Source organism: Cardiocondyla obscurior, linkage group LG21 (assembly GCF_019399895.1).
Source record: "Cardiocondyla obscurior isolate alpha-2009 linkage group LG21, Cobs3.1, whole genome shotgun sequence".
Lineage (NCBI taxonomy): Eukaryota > Metazoa > Arthropoda > Insecta > Hymenoptera > Formicidae > Cardiocondyla > Cardiocondyla obscurior.
This window is the reverse complement of record NC_091884.1, coordinates 690,054-704,902: the sequence shown is the minus strand read 5'-3', so window position 1 is coordinate 704,902 and position 14,849 is coordinate 690,054. Positions and strand designations below refer to the sequence as shown.

The following is a 14,849-nucleotide window of genomic DNA, read 5'->3' as shown; positions in this document are numbered from 1 at the left end:
TTATAATTTATTTAAATAGTTGTGATCATTACTAATAAATATATAATGTATTATTATACGTTTCGAAGTAACGCGTTAGTTAATTTAGTACACGAATTACGCGAATTGATTTATTACAAATATTATTTTAAGTTTTTATATATTTGATTATTTAATATAATATTACAATTGTTATGTAATTGTACTGTTCGTACAATTTCTTCAGATCCCATCACCGGAATTATAAAAAAACCATGCGACTCACCGGTCGATGCGCAGCAGCGGAGTTAATAATTCAGCTACGATGATCTGTAACAAATAAAAAGAAAATTAAATTGTAGAGATTTCTGTTCATTTTTTTAGAGAAAAAATGTAGCGCGATTTTAATTAATTTTTTTATTAGAAAATAAAAAATAAAGTTATGAAATATCAAAATAACTGAGCTCGTAATTTTTTTTTTTAACTGATTCTTACCCTGGGGTTGCTCCGCCGATGCCTGATGCCTTTCCTAGGCCTGGATCCTCCTCTCAGCTGGGACGTGTCGAGCCATCCCTCCGCGCACTGGAAACTCGCGAAGACATTCGCGAAAATCGCGACCGGGTGAATCTACAAACGCGATTATGTAATATTCGTAAAGCAAAGTCACACGCCGATTACTTGCGGCACTCCCGATACGGCCGACGAACCGGCTACGGTTCGTATTTACTAATTTCGGCGAACGGCACAATTATTCAGCTACGGTAATCTGTAACAAATAAAAAATTAAATTTTAAATATCTCTAAATATTCACTGTTTGGAAAAAAAAATGTGTACGCGATTCTAATTAATATTTTTATTAAATAATAAAAAATAAAATTAATTGTAATTTAGATGAGCTAGTAATTTGTAAAAAATTAATGAAGCTTACCCTGTGGTTGCTCTGCCTGAGCCTGATGCCTATCCGAGGCCTGCTCCTCCTCTCAGAATCCTTGGGATGTCGGGCTGATCTTCCTTGATGATAGATCTTCCTTTGATGATAGATCTTCCTTTGATGATAGATAGAATTGATAGATAGTTGATCCTCCTCTGGATCTTAATCTGTAACAGAAAAAAAATGTATTTGATTAGCATTCTTACAATATTAATGAAATATGTTGTTTAAATAAAGGTTTAAGTAATTATACCTGATCTGTGCGAAGCACTCGCTTTACAAATACTCCATGCGTGTAGATCCTTCGAGGAAAGTGCGATGGTTCTTCAGCTCTTACAATGTCTGAGTTGTAGAGTTGATTTTCCTTTGACGAAAGTACATTGGTCCTCCTGAAACAAAAAAAGATTTCGTTAGTATATATTCTCGACATTGAGCTCTACTTGACTCGCTCGCTACGCAATTCTTACCCGTAACTTACTCTCTCGCTTGCTACGCACCTCGTGCTCGAATTCCAGTGCGAAATACTTTATATCGCGTTAGCACATACGCCGCCCGTGCGACTGACTTCTACTTGACTCGCTCGCTACGCACTTTTTATCCGTAACACACCCTCTCGCCTGCTACGCACCTCGTGCTCGAATTCTAATGAGAAATGTTTTATATTGCGCCAGCATCTACGCCGCCCGTGCGACTGACTTCTACTTGACTCGCTCGCTACGCACCTTTTACCCGTAACACACCCTCTCGCCTGCTACGCACCTCGTGCTCGAATTCTAATGAGAAATGTTTTATATTGCGCCAGCATCTACGCCGCCCGTGCGACTGACTTCTACTTGACTCGCTCGCTACGCACTTTTTACCCGTAACACACCCTCTCGCCTGCTACGCACCTCGTGCTCGAATTACCAGTGCGACATACTTTACATTACGCTAGCACGTTCGTCGTCAGTGCGACTGACCTCTACTCGACTCGCCCGCTACACACTTTTTACCCATAACACACCCTCTCGCCTGCTACGCACCTCGTGCTCGAATTCCAGTGCGACGTACTTTACATTACGCTAGCACGTTCGTCGTCAGTACGACTGACCTTTACTCGACTCGCCCGCTACACACTTTTTACCCATAACACACCCTCTCGCCTGCTACGCACCTCGTGCTCGCAACACGATGCACGAAACGACTTCAAATATTACATTCAATACTCGATACGTATATTCCGATTGCGAGCCCGCACGGTATATCGCCATTTTGTGAACCACAAAAAAAGGTGAATATCATAAATATATATAAATGAGAAAATACTTATTTAGAAGCAAAAGGATGGTTGCGGATGACTCTCTGCGGAAGGATGATCGATGGGAGAAGAGAAATAACAGTGAATTGCGTCGTCCTGGCCAGCAGATTTGCGATATTCGTCCGATTCAAAGGGAGCGTCCCTCCACACGTCTTCCGTCCTCGGCTATCCGTACAGGAAAGGGACAGATGCGCAGCGGAACTAGCTACTACCTGTGCGCACACCTTGCACCTGCGCGTTCCGTCACTAGCGTTCCAAAACCACTATGATGTAATTTAATTTATTGTTACAATAAATTGTACAGAAAATTATTACAGTAATACGATCTTGTTATTTTATTAACGTAAAAGAATCAAGAGCAAGGCCGGTATTCATAGTCAATTCTTATATTTAATTTAGCCTTAAGTAGTCTTAATTGGTTTTCAACCAATCACAGAATTAATTATAAATATGGGCTTAAACAACGCGCGTTTTGTAATGTCTAATTACTTGCAACTGAAATTAAAAGACACATCAATAATTAACTAAAATCGGTATTTACAGTTTCTACAATTTTTTAAGACGATAAAGCGGCTCCGTGATTAATTAAAAGCGAAATAAGACTGTACTTAAGACAAAATTAGATATGAAAACTGACTATGAGTACTGGCTTAAGAAAAGGCGCAATAATAATGGCAGTAACTAAAAAGTTTCGATAATCAATTTTCGCCGCAATAAAATAGCAATAAAATAACATCAAAGTCTCCAGTAATTTCTAACGAAGACGTGTCAGTGACATTCGAAGCATTCTCGATACGCTTAAAAAAAAAAAGAACATGCAAGCACGCATATGTACACACATTTATTTGACGAGTTTACCAGTTCGATATTACGTAACGCCCGAAAACTTGATAAAAGAATAGTCTGAGCACGATAAGGATTTATCGTCGACTCGATACCGCTTCGATACCTGAGCTGTAAAACTTGCGTAGAGCATTTCTCGCGGCGTCTCAAAAATTTGCGGAGTACACGCGCCGCGAGCGTCGCGCCCTCGAGCCGCGCTCGCGAGTAGCTGCGTTGACTGAAGCTCGCGAGAAAACGATGACACGCACCGCGTCGCGACGCGCGTCGAGTTGCGTTGCGCTGGTACGGGTCGTCGGCACGCGTCCACTCGAAACGGTCAGCCGCAGTCGTGCGCGCGTATCGCACCGGATCGGGCACACGTCCTCGAGGATCGCCGGCCCGCGCGACGAGCAAGCCGCGCGCGTGAAGCACGAGAGAAGGGTGAGCCGTTCTTGTCTTTCGCAAACCTCGAGAAATCCCGCGCCGCTGCGGTTTCGGCGTGCCGGCGCGCGCCGGAAAATACGCCCGCGATTAGAATAGACGCATACGTTAGAGAACGGGCGTGCGGAAATCCCAGAAAAAGAATCAGCGGTTTCCTCGGCGTGTGTCGAGCGCGGAAAAAAAAAATAGAAGAAGAAGAAAGAAGAAGAGTGAGAGAGACAGGGCGAGCGAGGGGGGGAAGACGGAGAGAGAGAAAAAAAAAAAAGAGTCCGCGAAGATACCGCCTGGCGTTGACGGCGCTGCTGCTACTGTGACGGTACAATGCCACGCTGCTGGCCCGACAAAAGTCGCGGCCGCAGATAAGGATCCCGCGAGTGTTCGCTCGATATTGAAGCCGACGTAGCGCCGAAGGTCGTTGGCGACGTTCACCGACACGCATGATCTGACTGACTCTGGATCGGGGCACGCGGGTGTGTTTCAGCCACGTTGGTGCGTATGTGCGTGTATGCGAGAGGCTGGATCGTTCGCAGAATCGCAAACGAGTCTCTTTCTCTCTTCCTCTCGCCGAGATCTCGCTTGAGACTAGTCATTTATTATTATCGCGCTACAACGATTCATTCGCAGTCGCTGCCGCTGAGAGAAAACCGAATTGAAGTGTTCGCGCGTGCTTTCAGGCCAGACCGCTGACATAACTCGGAAAGATTGTTGACGAGACCGAGGTTACTTCGTCCTACTTTTTCTCCCCGGGATAAATCCTGCCGGACTCAGCCCGCACGCGGAAGTGTTCGCGCACCGAGATACCGAGCAGTGAAAGTAAAAACAAAAATCTAAGGCGAGGAATAGTTCAGGCGGGAGGGACGTGCAACGAGGAAGCGGAGATATGGAAACGACGTGAAGCCTCGAATATCGGGGCCGATAAGATCGTGGAGGCGATCGATTCGGGATCGACGCAAAAGCGGCCGTGAGCCACTCTGAGCACCTTTACGAATGAAGGTTATGTGAAATGCTGTTCTTCTTTTTTTTTTTTTTCCTGACACGCTGTTACGTCGACCCGCAACTTGCACGGTGACTTCGGGAGCGAGTGTCAAGACGAATCCGTGAAAGCGGTCTGCCGCTGTTTGCAAAACGAGTGGATTTTAAGAAAACGCCCGAGGTAATTAATTATCTGATAATATAATTATCGTATAGGTAATTTTGTCCCAACGATTATATTTATTTACATTTTAATTCTCTCATTATATTTTTAATAGGAATATCAGCCTTGTAATAATATCTAAAAGAAAGGGAACGAGAGAAGAATTTTGATTTGTTCTTTTGTAGTAAAGAAAGAATAATTATTGGAAGCGAAACGTCTACGTTTATACGAGAGGTAACGTTCAGAAGTCTTACGAAATGTTTTTCCTGAAATATTGTCAAAAATAACCGATTCATTCTTTACTTTCGCACACGTAAGATTGCGCAAGAATGTCGTGCCCCACATACACGAATAATATAACTTCCGTAAAGCAGTTTTGTCATAATGATAAATATTTATTTGTTTAGCGCCTACAGCGACGGTGTGGCGTGATCATTAAGAAAATCCTGTTCGATGCAAATTGTCAGAGAACCTTAATTAACTTCCACTTGACTACGATTAAAAACATCATTGCAGTAAGTTGCTTTTTTCTCTCTTCACTTTAAATAGAATAACAAAAATATGTACACGGCATATAATTTACATGCAATTTACGGTAAATTGTCTGCCCGCAGCTTTTTTTTGAGACAACAGATAGCCAGAAATAATAGTTTCTTATCTATTTACGTCTTTGAAGTTTAATTCTTAGAAAACACTTCATCGCCTATCGTATTACTTCGAAGCTGCTAATGAGAAGAAAATACACACACGCACATATATTTAGGCTCAGCGTTGTTTCTCTCGCGATAAACGCTTTGTTGAGTTTTTACGACAAAAGTATCATTTATTACGCGTGATCGTGCGAGAGTCTGATATATGCAAGCCGTGTAGGTGATGGTCGCGTGTCCACGAGCGGAGCTCGTCCCAACATATTAAATTAGCCCGATTACTCGGAACCGTATCAATTTCCTAAATTGTTTAATTGCTTTTAAATTGCGCCTCTTAAGATGCCCTCCGGCGATCGCACATTCGTTCAGAGTTACGAATCATGAACAAAAAAGAAAAAAAAAAACAGTTGCGGAAGAAGTAATTCATTGAAAATACGAGATACATCTAAGTACGAATATTAATATTTCAAACGTTTCGAAAATGTATATAATTCGCTCATATTTTGTTACAATATTGTTTTCTACTTTATACTAATTTAATTATTATTTACGAGTACGTTCAATTTTATTCTGCGTTTTTCTGTGAAAAGTAAAAATTTAGTTAAAAATATTATTCAGGATAAATCACGAAAGTTGGATGTAAATTCTTTTTTTTAATATTGTGAATTTATGTATACGTTCTCCGAATATTTTATTTCGGCTAGTGTAGTTGATAGATTTTGATTTTTGTTCAAAGTAAAATTAATTCAATGGCCTAATTAAACTTCAGTTGCAGCTCAACGAAATCAGAGTTTTAGTTTGTATATAATAATAAGTGGCATAACCCATGTCATGGAAATCGATTATTACATGACGATAATATCATTTTTATTATCTTGGGAACGTAGGTTATCACGAACTTTATTTGACGGCCTCAACTTCGAATATGCTTGTTCTTTGCAATGTGCTGCAAAATTTTCCATACTTTTATCAGCAACCATTATTATTAATTGAAGTGAGAAGACTTCTTGACCTGGTTCTCGTTTTCCGAGAAAGGTTTATGCAAGTGCTCGCCGGTTTTTTTTTTTACTTTGGTTTTTTTGTTTTGAGCAACATGTAATTAATATGTATACATTTATTTTAACGTAACTGACGATTGATAAAATTGTCAACGAGAAAATTAATCATATTCCTGAATGTTACATGTATAACAATGAAGTACGCACAACAATAAAAGGCAAATAGCATTTCGTTGATAACAGTGCACTCGTCCAGTAAACTTTCCGGTAGTGATTAAATTTAATACATCAAAAATATAATACTTATTGTTCTAAACAATTTTAAAGGACTTATATTACCCACATTATATTTAATATTAAATAATATTTTATATGAGTATTAAAAACTGTTAAGTTTATTGCGATTATTTTATAAAATTTACTTTTCTGTTATTATTTATTTTACAGATTTGGAACGAAGTTCTCGAGATCGAATAACGTTATTGATGCGTGAAGAAACACATGCGTGAAGATTTTAATTTCTTTTCGAATACTTGCTTATATAACGTAAGATTACGAAAAGCTCAGGCGACGCACCATGGCTAATTCCGGTCAAGTCGCATCTATTCAAATCGAGACTTGGGGGCTGCAGCGCGACTCGATTTCAAACTGTTCGTCCGTAAGCTCTCTAGACGAGGATTGCGGATCAACCGCGTCCGAAGACATGTCTCTCAGTCCGGACATGTCCTGCCGTTCAAGCACAGACGCGGAGAATAACTTTGATCTCGACGAGGATTTTCCTGAGAAAGTCATCAAATACGAAGACATAATTGAAAAGATCGAGAACTTGCAGCTTGCGTGCGACGGCAAAAATGTCGACGAAGATGAGAACATCGGCAGGACGTGCCGTAGCAGCGAAAAAGTGGACAATATAAAGTATCGAATGAATTGTAAGTCACAAATCTGTCACGCGGACAACGAAGATATAAATAATAACGAGAGTAACATCTCGGCTGAAGATAACGAGAGGAGTTGCCTGCCGCTTAACATACGCAACGACACATTTGATGAGGAGCGTCACTCTACCTGCGATAATAGTTCTCCGGACGGCGAGTCGGAAACTGAACAGGCGGAACAAGAAGACGAAAGCTCCGACTCAAATTTGAGACTACGAGGACCGATCAAGCCAGACTTTCAGCCTCCTCGTGGGCATCCGTATTCGATGGTAAGCTGGCTGTCGCGCGCGAACGATAGCATGGACGTCGCCTACGCAGTGGATTACGACAAGACCGCTGAGCAGATTCTAAAAAACAAGGACTACAGCGAGAAACTGAATCCCTGCTTGGAACTGCTATCGGATTCGAGCCGAAATCAGGCGTCGGTTGGAGCGCTGGGTCTCCCGATGGATCCCAGTTGGACCGGAGAAAATAACAACGGTGTCTTCTGTAACGCAGGTCTCGGTAACGATGTAAGTTTTCTCAAATTATATATAAACTTGCGTAAAAGTTTCAAAAAGAGAGTAGAAAAGAACAAACCGCTATGTTCGAATAAAAATATTTTGCAATTTTACTAATCTATTTTTTTTTTTTTTTTTGCAATTGTTATTGAAAATGAGCGTGAATAGCGATAAAAAAAATTTTTTTAAACGTTACATATTGAACGTCATTTAGCATTAATCTCATTTTAATTATTTGCAATTTTATCAGGCAGAACAAATTCTTTTTCTGCACATGCACTAACGGCAAAATTAATTAAAAACAAAAAATAAACTTCCGTACGTGTATTATTAACGATGACATAATTGCCGAGGTAATAAAGGAAAGGTCGCGGGCGTGTCGACGACCGAAACTATCCGAGAAGCAATGCGACGCAAAAAAGTCTGCACGGAAGGATTTAATCTGATTTCAGACCGCGGCGCTTCCCTCCATAGTCGTCGACGATCCGGCGGAGGAGTCCTTGATGGACATCCTGTCGCGTGACGGTTTTCAGCCTGCGGTGCTCTCAGACGCCGGCAGTCACTCGATCCCGTCGCCGAGCGCGAAAACCTGGTCCGATTCCCCGGCGAGCAGCTACAACTACGTTGTCTCGAGGTCGAACAGTCGGGCGTCGAGTCGCGCCCAGTCGCCGGGCTCCGCCGCAAACTTGGAGTCACCGCAGATGCACGTCAACATTATTGGCAGCCCGCTCGGCTCGCCGCAGGTAAGCCCGCGATAATCTGCATAAATGCATGAGGAGCGTGCATAAGTAGCGCTTCGCTTCATGAATCCCGCCTGGCGAAACCAGCCGCTCACGAGTCTTACGCGAGCGCACTTTAAAAATGTGCTATTGCGCCCGCATGAAGATTGCTTGGAACTGCAGATTAAATACAGAGGCAAATTATGCAGTACGGTACGCCGATTTGTCTATTCCTCTGCAGTTGATCGCGATAGCAGCTTGCCTGATTTATCTTCAGGCTGAGTAAGCCGTGACTGTACACTTTTGTAAACAATACTGTTACGCGTTGAATAGATTACTCGCTTTTGACGTTACGTGCGCGACTTCTTTATCTGTTATATCAATTTGTTTAAATTATTCAATGTCTAAATTAATGAATCTAAATTACGTTCGGTATGTGTGAATTTTTTTGTCGCGTGCTCGTCTATTAATTTATTCACAACGAGAAATCAAAATGCTTAAAACTGATTATAAATGTAAAAGACCTGGCAGCGTGTTTGATTTAACGACGTCTTTTGCAGGTTGTATTGAAGTATCGGGTGTCGCAACCGTTGTCGTCTTCGCCCTCGCCCAGCTCCTACAGTGACGTGTCCAGTCCGTCAAACTACCAGACGTCTCTGAATTATCAAACCGAAGAGGAGCTTGGAGAATCGTTATCCGGCTGGAAAGGCATCTACGATTCTTCGGGGACGATCGTCAACAGCAGTGACACCATCGACTGCACGCTGCTGCAGCTCGTGGACGAGGTCATAAAGGAGGACGACAAGCAGGCGCTGAAGGGACCACAAGTTGGGTCGAACGCCGCTTGCTTCTCGTCGACCTACAACGACCGTTGCGTGCCCATGCGAACGTTAGGAAACGATCTGAATTCTGCGCCGCGCGAGCCACCCGAGAACGGTATGCGAAACGAAAAGCTGGAGACCTGTTTGGGCATTCCCATTGCCAGCTCCATCCAGATCAACCCTTCCGATCCAGGTCTGGCCATCGACGCTAGCCTCGTGTCGGTTTACGCAAGCAAGAGGAACACCGGTGGGTGCGCATTCGTAAACCGTACAGCGAACGGACTAGCGACTGACATGGAGCCCAAGTATTTCGAGCCGAAGACCGATAATCAAGTGAACATCGTGCCGCAGCACAACGTCAGCCCCCTGCAGGAGATCAGACTGACCGACGAAACGTCCGCGAAAACGTGTAAGGACTTGTACGCTTCGCAAGAGAAGTATCCGCTGTTCCACGCCGCCGACGGAGAGAAGAGATACGACGACCAGCCGCCAATGTTCGTACCCGGTGACTATCAGATACCAACGATGGTCTCCTCGTTCGTGCCCAGTCGCCCACAGAGGTGAGCTTGACGAAGTTGCAGCGTATTGTAATTGCGGTGTTATTTGCAAGAAAAAAAAAACACGTGTTCTTTATTTCCATAAAGTTATGCAATTAAATTTCATAGCAGATATCGCAATGAGACGAGTAATAACGAGAAGCATTGCCGTAAATTAACCGTTTAAGTTTTCAATGGTATGTTCATATACTACCTTCGGGCGATTAGTAAATACGATTGAAATACGAGTGTAATTATAAGTCGTAATCACATATTTATGCACGTCGCAGCTAGACAGGTTTCTTCGAAACGTTTAATTTCTTAATATAATTTTAATTCATGCGAGTAATATTACTTTTGAATTAATTAAGGAATATGGATTATTATCGCTTTTACAATGCTGCTCGTGTTAAAATAATCGTTGCAGCGCTTGAATAAATGCGTGATAAGAAATGTGGTTAACGACCCGATTTGCTACGGCAGGAACTCGAATCGAGGCATAATGCCGTGGCCTTCGTTAAACTTACCGTCCGTAAGAGCGAGCGAGAGGCTAAAGGAAGGCTTGCATCCTAAGGAAGTGGAAAGAGCCATGAGTAATCTGCTAAAGAAGTCCGTGGAGGAACTGGCAGCCACGGATGAGGATGGCGATACGTAAGTAAAGCGATTCCACTTGACATGTAAAACGAATACAGCGCATAGGAAAAAAAAAAAGAAAAAAAAAAGCGTATATCGTGAGGCATTTAACTAAGTGCTACACTGACTGACACCGCCAAATCGTTTTCTGATGTTACAGTTGGAATAATACAAGCTAATTAATATTTGACTTTTTTTTAAGAAGTGAACAGAAAGGAGTAATGCGAAAGTAATACTACTTTTTCCTGAATTTTCTTTTTATAAGTAATTAATTCCTGCGCAATAAAGTGTGACTTATTTGATGTAACAGGCCCTTGATGTGCCTGGTCGGCAGCCCGGAAGAATTGACGAGGAAGAAGGCTTACTTGGCGCCGCTGGTCGAGAGATTGGGCAATTTGCCGGGCGCTTTGTCAATGGTGAACAATCGCAACGAGGACGCTTTATACTTGGCCGCGATGAACTGCCCGGAAATGCCTTATGTCGCCGGATATTTGGCCGCCGCGATGCTACAAAAAGGAATCAACATCAACCAAAGATTATATCACATGCGCGTGAGTTTTCACCGTTATTACGTGGAAATCGTGTATTTCATGCGGTTAGTCCGCTCTGATGTAGATCTGGTTGTTCGTTTGTATTTCAATTGGACATAATTCCAATACTTCGAAAAATTATCTTTCTTTTTTATTTTAATTTTATTAAAATAATTAAAGTAATAAAAATAACTTGTTACAATTAGGCGGTTAATTGTATATAATTATTAATTGGTGATAAAAAAAAAGAAAGATAATTGTTATATGGTTAAACGAACATTTTACCATTATGAAATTTGTAATTGTTTTGCTATTTCAGGGCGACACGCTGATACACTCGGTCGCGGCACGCGGCGACTCCCACGGTGAAGTTCTGGCGGAGCTGCTGGCGTTGAAGACGCCACAGGGAAATCCCGTATTCGACTTATCGAGGTGCAATTACGACGGTTAGTTATACAGACGCAAGATTAATTTGCACGGAGATTCGAAATTCGAAACGAGGAAATAGTGAAAATTAACGTGCGTGCGTTTCAGGGAGAACCGCTCTTCACGTTGCGGTCGAGTCGCACGATCCAGCGAGGCGAGGCATCAAATCCTTGGCCACGACATGTCTTCTCTTGGAGAACGGCGCAAATACCAAGGTTAAAGAGATCAAGTGTGGCGACACAGCTCTGCATATGGCAGCCACATTGAACTGCGATCCTGCACTTGTGAAGGTAAATCACTCGAGGGATTTCCCGGCTTCGCGCGTCAGTTTATCGCAAAGTCGTCAAATTATGCTTGCAAAAGTAAATTTATTCCACGGTGGACATAATGAAATTCATACGTTCTGCAAAAATTTCTTGAATTTGAAACTATCAATAAGAGAAATCTTACAATATTCTGGCAAATAAGAGAAAAGAAAAAATTAACTGTTTTGATGACATAATTGCTGAATGTTAAATGTTCAATCTTGAAAAACTACGAAATTAATTCCAACGTGTATAAGTCAATTTGTAAGTGAATTACAATTCTTTGATTAATTTTAAAGAACATTTAATTCTGTATTCGACCTTGAAATAGAATACAATGAGCGTCTTTTGAAACACGTTGATAACCAACTTAACTCGATTAAAGTGTTGTACATACTTGTAAAATAAGTTGCTTTTTATCTGTATTTTTTTATGTCTGACTTAGATAAAGCCGGTAGAAAGATTCAACCAATCATAAACGTTTATACACAGCAAATAGTTAAAACAAGAAATGGTTGATCCATTCACTTTCATTCATCCGCAGTTCTACGTGATAACCTTCGACACGCAGTAAATAATATTATCAAGCTTGATTATAGATGACAAAATAAGTGTTACGTTAGGCGTTAATAAAAAAATCAATTTCGTACATTTGACGCGTTTATATTCCCTACCGTATTTATATTGCATAACACTCGCGATAAGCGTTTCTTTCTTGAAAAGAACTGTAATATTCGCCGAACTACTATCTCATATTTTATCCCTAAAAATAGTTTAATCGTAATAAAATGTTATAAGGAAAACTTCTCTCTTCTACAATTGACACAGTTTTTCTGAAATATAAAATATTACAGTATTTCAAAACGTTAAGTCAATAAAATTAATTGTTAATTTCAACGCAGACCTTGTTTTAGAACTCGAATTCAAGAATAATGTAAATTTCCATTTCCATGCAAATTACCTTTTCTTGCATTTTCGCAGATATTGCTGGGTAAAACACCTTCGAATGTCGTGAACGAGCTCAACTACATGTACAATACGCCGCTGCACATGGCCGCGGCAGTTTCGAATACCGTGAACCTGGAAAAACAGAAGGAAGTCTGTCGGCTTTTAATACAAGCCGGAGGGCAAACGAACATACAGAACCGGCAAGGAAAGACGCCACTAGCGCTTGTGTCTCCGGAAAGGAAGGAGGCCATTAAGAGGATATTTTACAAGAAACCGTAATGATGAAAAATACGAAAATGAGCTCGTTAGCGAACTCTACATAAGACTGATTTTTGCGGAACACGCACCTGGATTTCACGGCGCTTTCCGCTCCATTTCGTAAACTGCTGCAAGAGGATTCGCGACGTTTGTCACGAGTGAACCTTTAAGACTGTAATTCAAGCCGAAAAAGAAATATCGACAATACATACAACATTATTCATTGAGTGAAATTACCGAGGAAACTGTAGTCTCGGAACTGCGAATCGATAACGTGAACGTAAAGAATCGTGATTTACGTTAAAACGTTCTTGTACTTGCGTCGTTTATTTAATCTTGGACGCGAACGTAATCTGCTTTATAAGGACTAAATATGAGACCATTTATATTCTTCAAACGGAAGAAATGAAAGATATACATGTTACACGTATATATGTATTTAAAGCTATGTTTCCTCGTTATTTTCAAAATGATATTTACTATTCTAGTTGCAACTTAGTCATATGCATAATATAATTTGAATATAAAAAGAGACTAAGATCAAACGCATTCAACGCTGAATTTACGAAGCGCAAAATGTCTCGAGATATCACGATAATATAATATATATTTTATTAATTTAGTAAGAAAAATATTATCATCGTCTTAAAATATATAATTGCGTAACCGTTGCACTCCATTAATATAAAATTAACAGAAGCGGATATTTCTAATACTTCAAGCTAAGTGCTTTTTACAACATAGAATTAATTGTATCAAATTTTAATCCATTTTACTTATCTAGTAATATTTCCCTTTCTCTTATTAATTATTAATTGAGTAATGTCAACTTGTATTCTTTTGATTTACAGTTTCGACGTGTAGCACTCTATTCTGTTGCTCAAAGTTTTACTAAATCGCACCGCTAGCGAAGCAAAACTTTTTATTTTAATGTTTACCGTGTCTTTCTTCGATTAACGTGTACAAATCATTTACTGATACTATATTGTTAGTTTAAATACGTATTAGTTTTTGACACCAAACGTTTGTATATGTACGTGTGTCTGGATTTTACTTCATAGCTTATTCCGCGAAGTGAGTTCCTCATTATCTTCCCAGTATCTCGTTTATCACTGAAAACAGTTTTCTGGAAAGAAACTTCTCGCCGAGAATTTTCCTTCTATTTTCTCCATTGTATTGCACGGTTTGCCGTTTTTAATCAGAAAACGGGTATTAAGAAAAGTGAAGAGCTAAGTCAGATGGCCGCAAAGTCGTTACGTGGAACAATCGTTAATATTCTTGTAAGATAAGAGGGAATAAATTGCGCCGTTAGTTTTCTTACTGCGTATGTAGGTGTACTTCCTAATTGTTCTACGAATCGAAAAGCTGGCACCGTAACGTCATCACGCTATGACTCTGCGAACGGAAGTGTGCGGTGCGTGCGACGCGTGTGTATGCGTGAGTGCACGAGTTTCGTTGGGCGTAACGTCGATAAAAGTGTGCTACATTAGCATATATGTAAATCGCAAATACATTTTTATACTGTACGACAAATGGTGTGCGCCGCCTGTGGTATTCCCGCCTTTTCCACACCGCGAACGGTGTTGTAATCTGCTGTTTAATTCCACCGAATCGCTTCGTGCAGCGTATCCTAATGGAGTTCTTATTCACTAATATATTGCAGTGACGATAGCAAATTAAATGCAAGGCTAGCTACAAACTTAATTTTTATTATTATTAGTTCTTCGCGTGCAATATATCACTGAACTTCGAACTCAACAATTGTCAGGCAATTTTTAACTAACATGGACTTGTTAATATCGCAACTTATTGATAGTTCTCAGGTACTTTCTGGCGAACTAACTGCATTTTTTTTTAAGCGCATTCGCATTGTCCAACACAAGCGCTCTGGTATTGTCAGACTGCCGACTGTATTATAATGTTAGCGAGCGTGCCAAACCTTGGACTCCAACTACCGGAATACATTAAATAAATTATTGCTGAACTCCGGCTACCGGAATATATTTAC

The 14,849-nt window shown here is 40.8% G+C and overlaps 1 protein-coding gene and 1 long non-coding RNA gene across 5 annotated transcripts in view; one reads left to right on the top strand and one right to left on the bottom strand.

The window, feature by feature from the left end:
* The window catches only part of LOC139110602 (uncharacterized), a 103,657-nt gene extending 101,471 nt beyond the window's left edge, over positions 1 to 2,186 (bottom strand). Inside the window, exons 1-5 of one of the 2 annotated variants that reach the window (XR_011547018.1) lie at positions 1,358 to 2,186; positions 1,144 to 1,279; positions 888 to 1,057; positions 454 to 724; positions 245 to 288 (exon numbers count right to left, since the gene is read on the bottom strand). This is a non-coding gene — a long non-coding RNA (uncharacterized lncRNA). Of the gene's footprint in view, positions 1 to 244; positions 289 to 453; positions 725 to 887; positions 1,058 to 1,143 lie in introns of both variants that reach the window. The other variant, XR_011547017.1, reaches the window with a different exon arrangement.
* Positions 2,187 to 3,342: 1,156 nt separating this feature from the next.
* On the top strand, positions 3,343 to 14,830 carry LOC139110666 (uncharacterized). 3 transcript variants are annotated; one of them, XM_070670597.1, is made up of 12 exons: positions 3,343 to 3,939; positions 4,125 to 4,603; positions 4,701 to 4,819; positions 4,993 to 5,100; positions 6,678 to 7,677; positions 8,118 to 8,408; positions 8,945 to 9,765; positions 10,225 to 10,392; positions 10,685 to 10,925; positions 11,224 to 11,350; positions 11,439 to 11,620; positions 12,617 to 14,830. In XM_070670597.1, the coding sequence occupies exons 5-12, from the start codon at positions 6,808 to 6,810 to the stop codon at positions 12,860 to 12,862; spliced, it is 2,946 nt and encodes a 981-aa protein (XP_070526698.1). In that variant the 5' UTR covers positions 3,343 to 3,939; positions 4,125 to 4,603; positions 4,701 to 4,819; positions 4,993 to 5,100; positions 6,678 to 6,807; the 3' UTR covers positions 12,863 to 14,830. The 3 variants fall into 3 exon arrangements, with proteins under 3 accessions (XP_070526698.1, XP_070526697.1, XP_070526699.1); XM_070670596.1 differs by having other exon boundaries at positions 3,343 to 4,603; XM_070670598.1 differs by lacking the exon at positions 4,701 to 4,819 and having other exon boundaries at positions 3,343 to 4,603.
* The last annotated feature ends 19 nt before the right edge of the window (positions 14,831 to 14,849 follow it).

What these genes read in the sequence shown, in the direction of transcription:
- LOC139110666 (XM_070670597.1), top strand. Translation starts at nt 6,808, where the DNA reads ATGGCTAATTCCGGTCAAGTCGCATCTATTCAAATCGAGACTTGGGGG. An exon ending in GTGCCCAGTCGCCCACAGAG is followed by an intron (nt 9,766 to 10,224) that starts GTGAGCTTGACG and finishes TTGCTACGGCAG; the next exon opens with GAACTCGAATCGAGGCATAA. An exon ending in ACGGATGAGGATGGCGATAC is followed by an intron (nt 10,393 to 10,684) that starts GTAAGTAAAGCG and finishes TTGATGTAACAG; the next exon opens with GCCCTTGATGTGCCTGGTCG.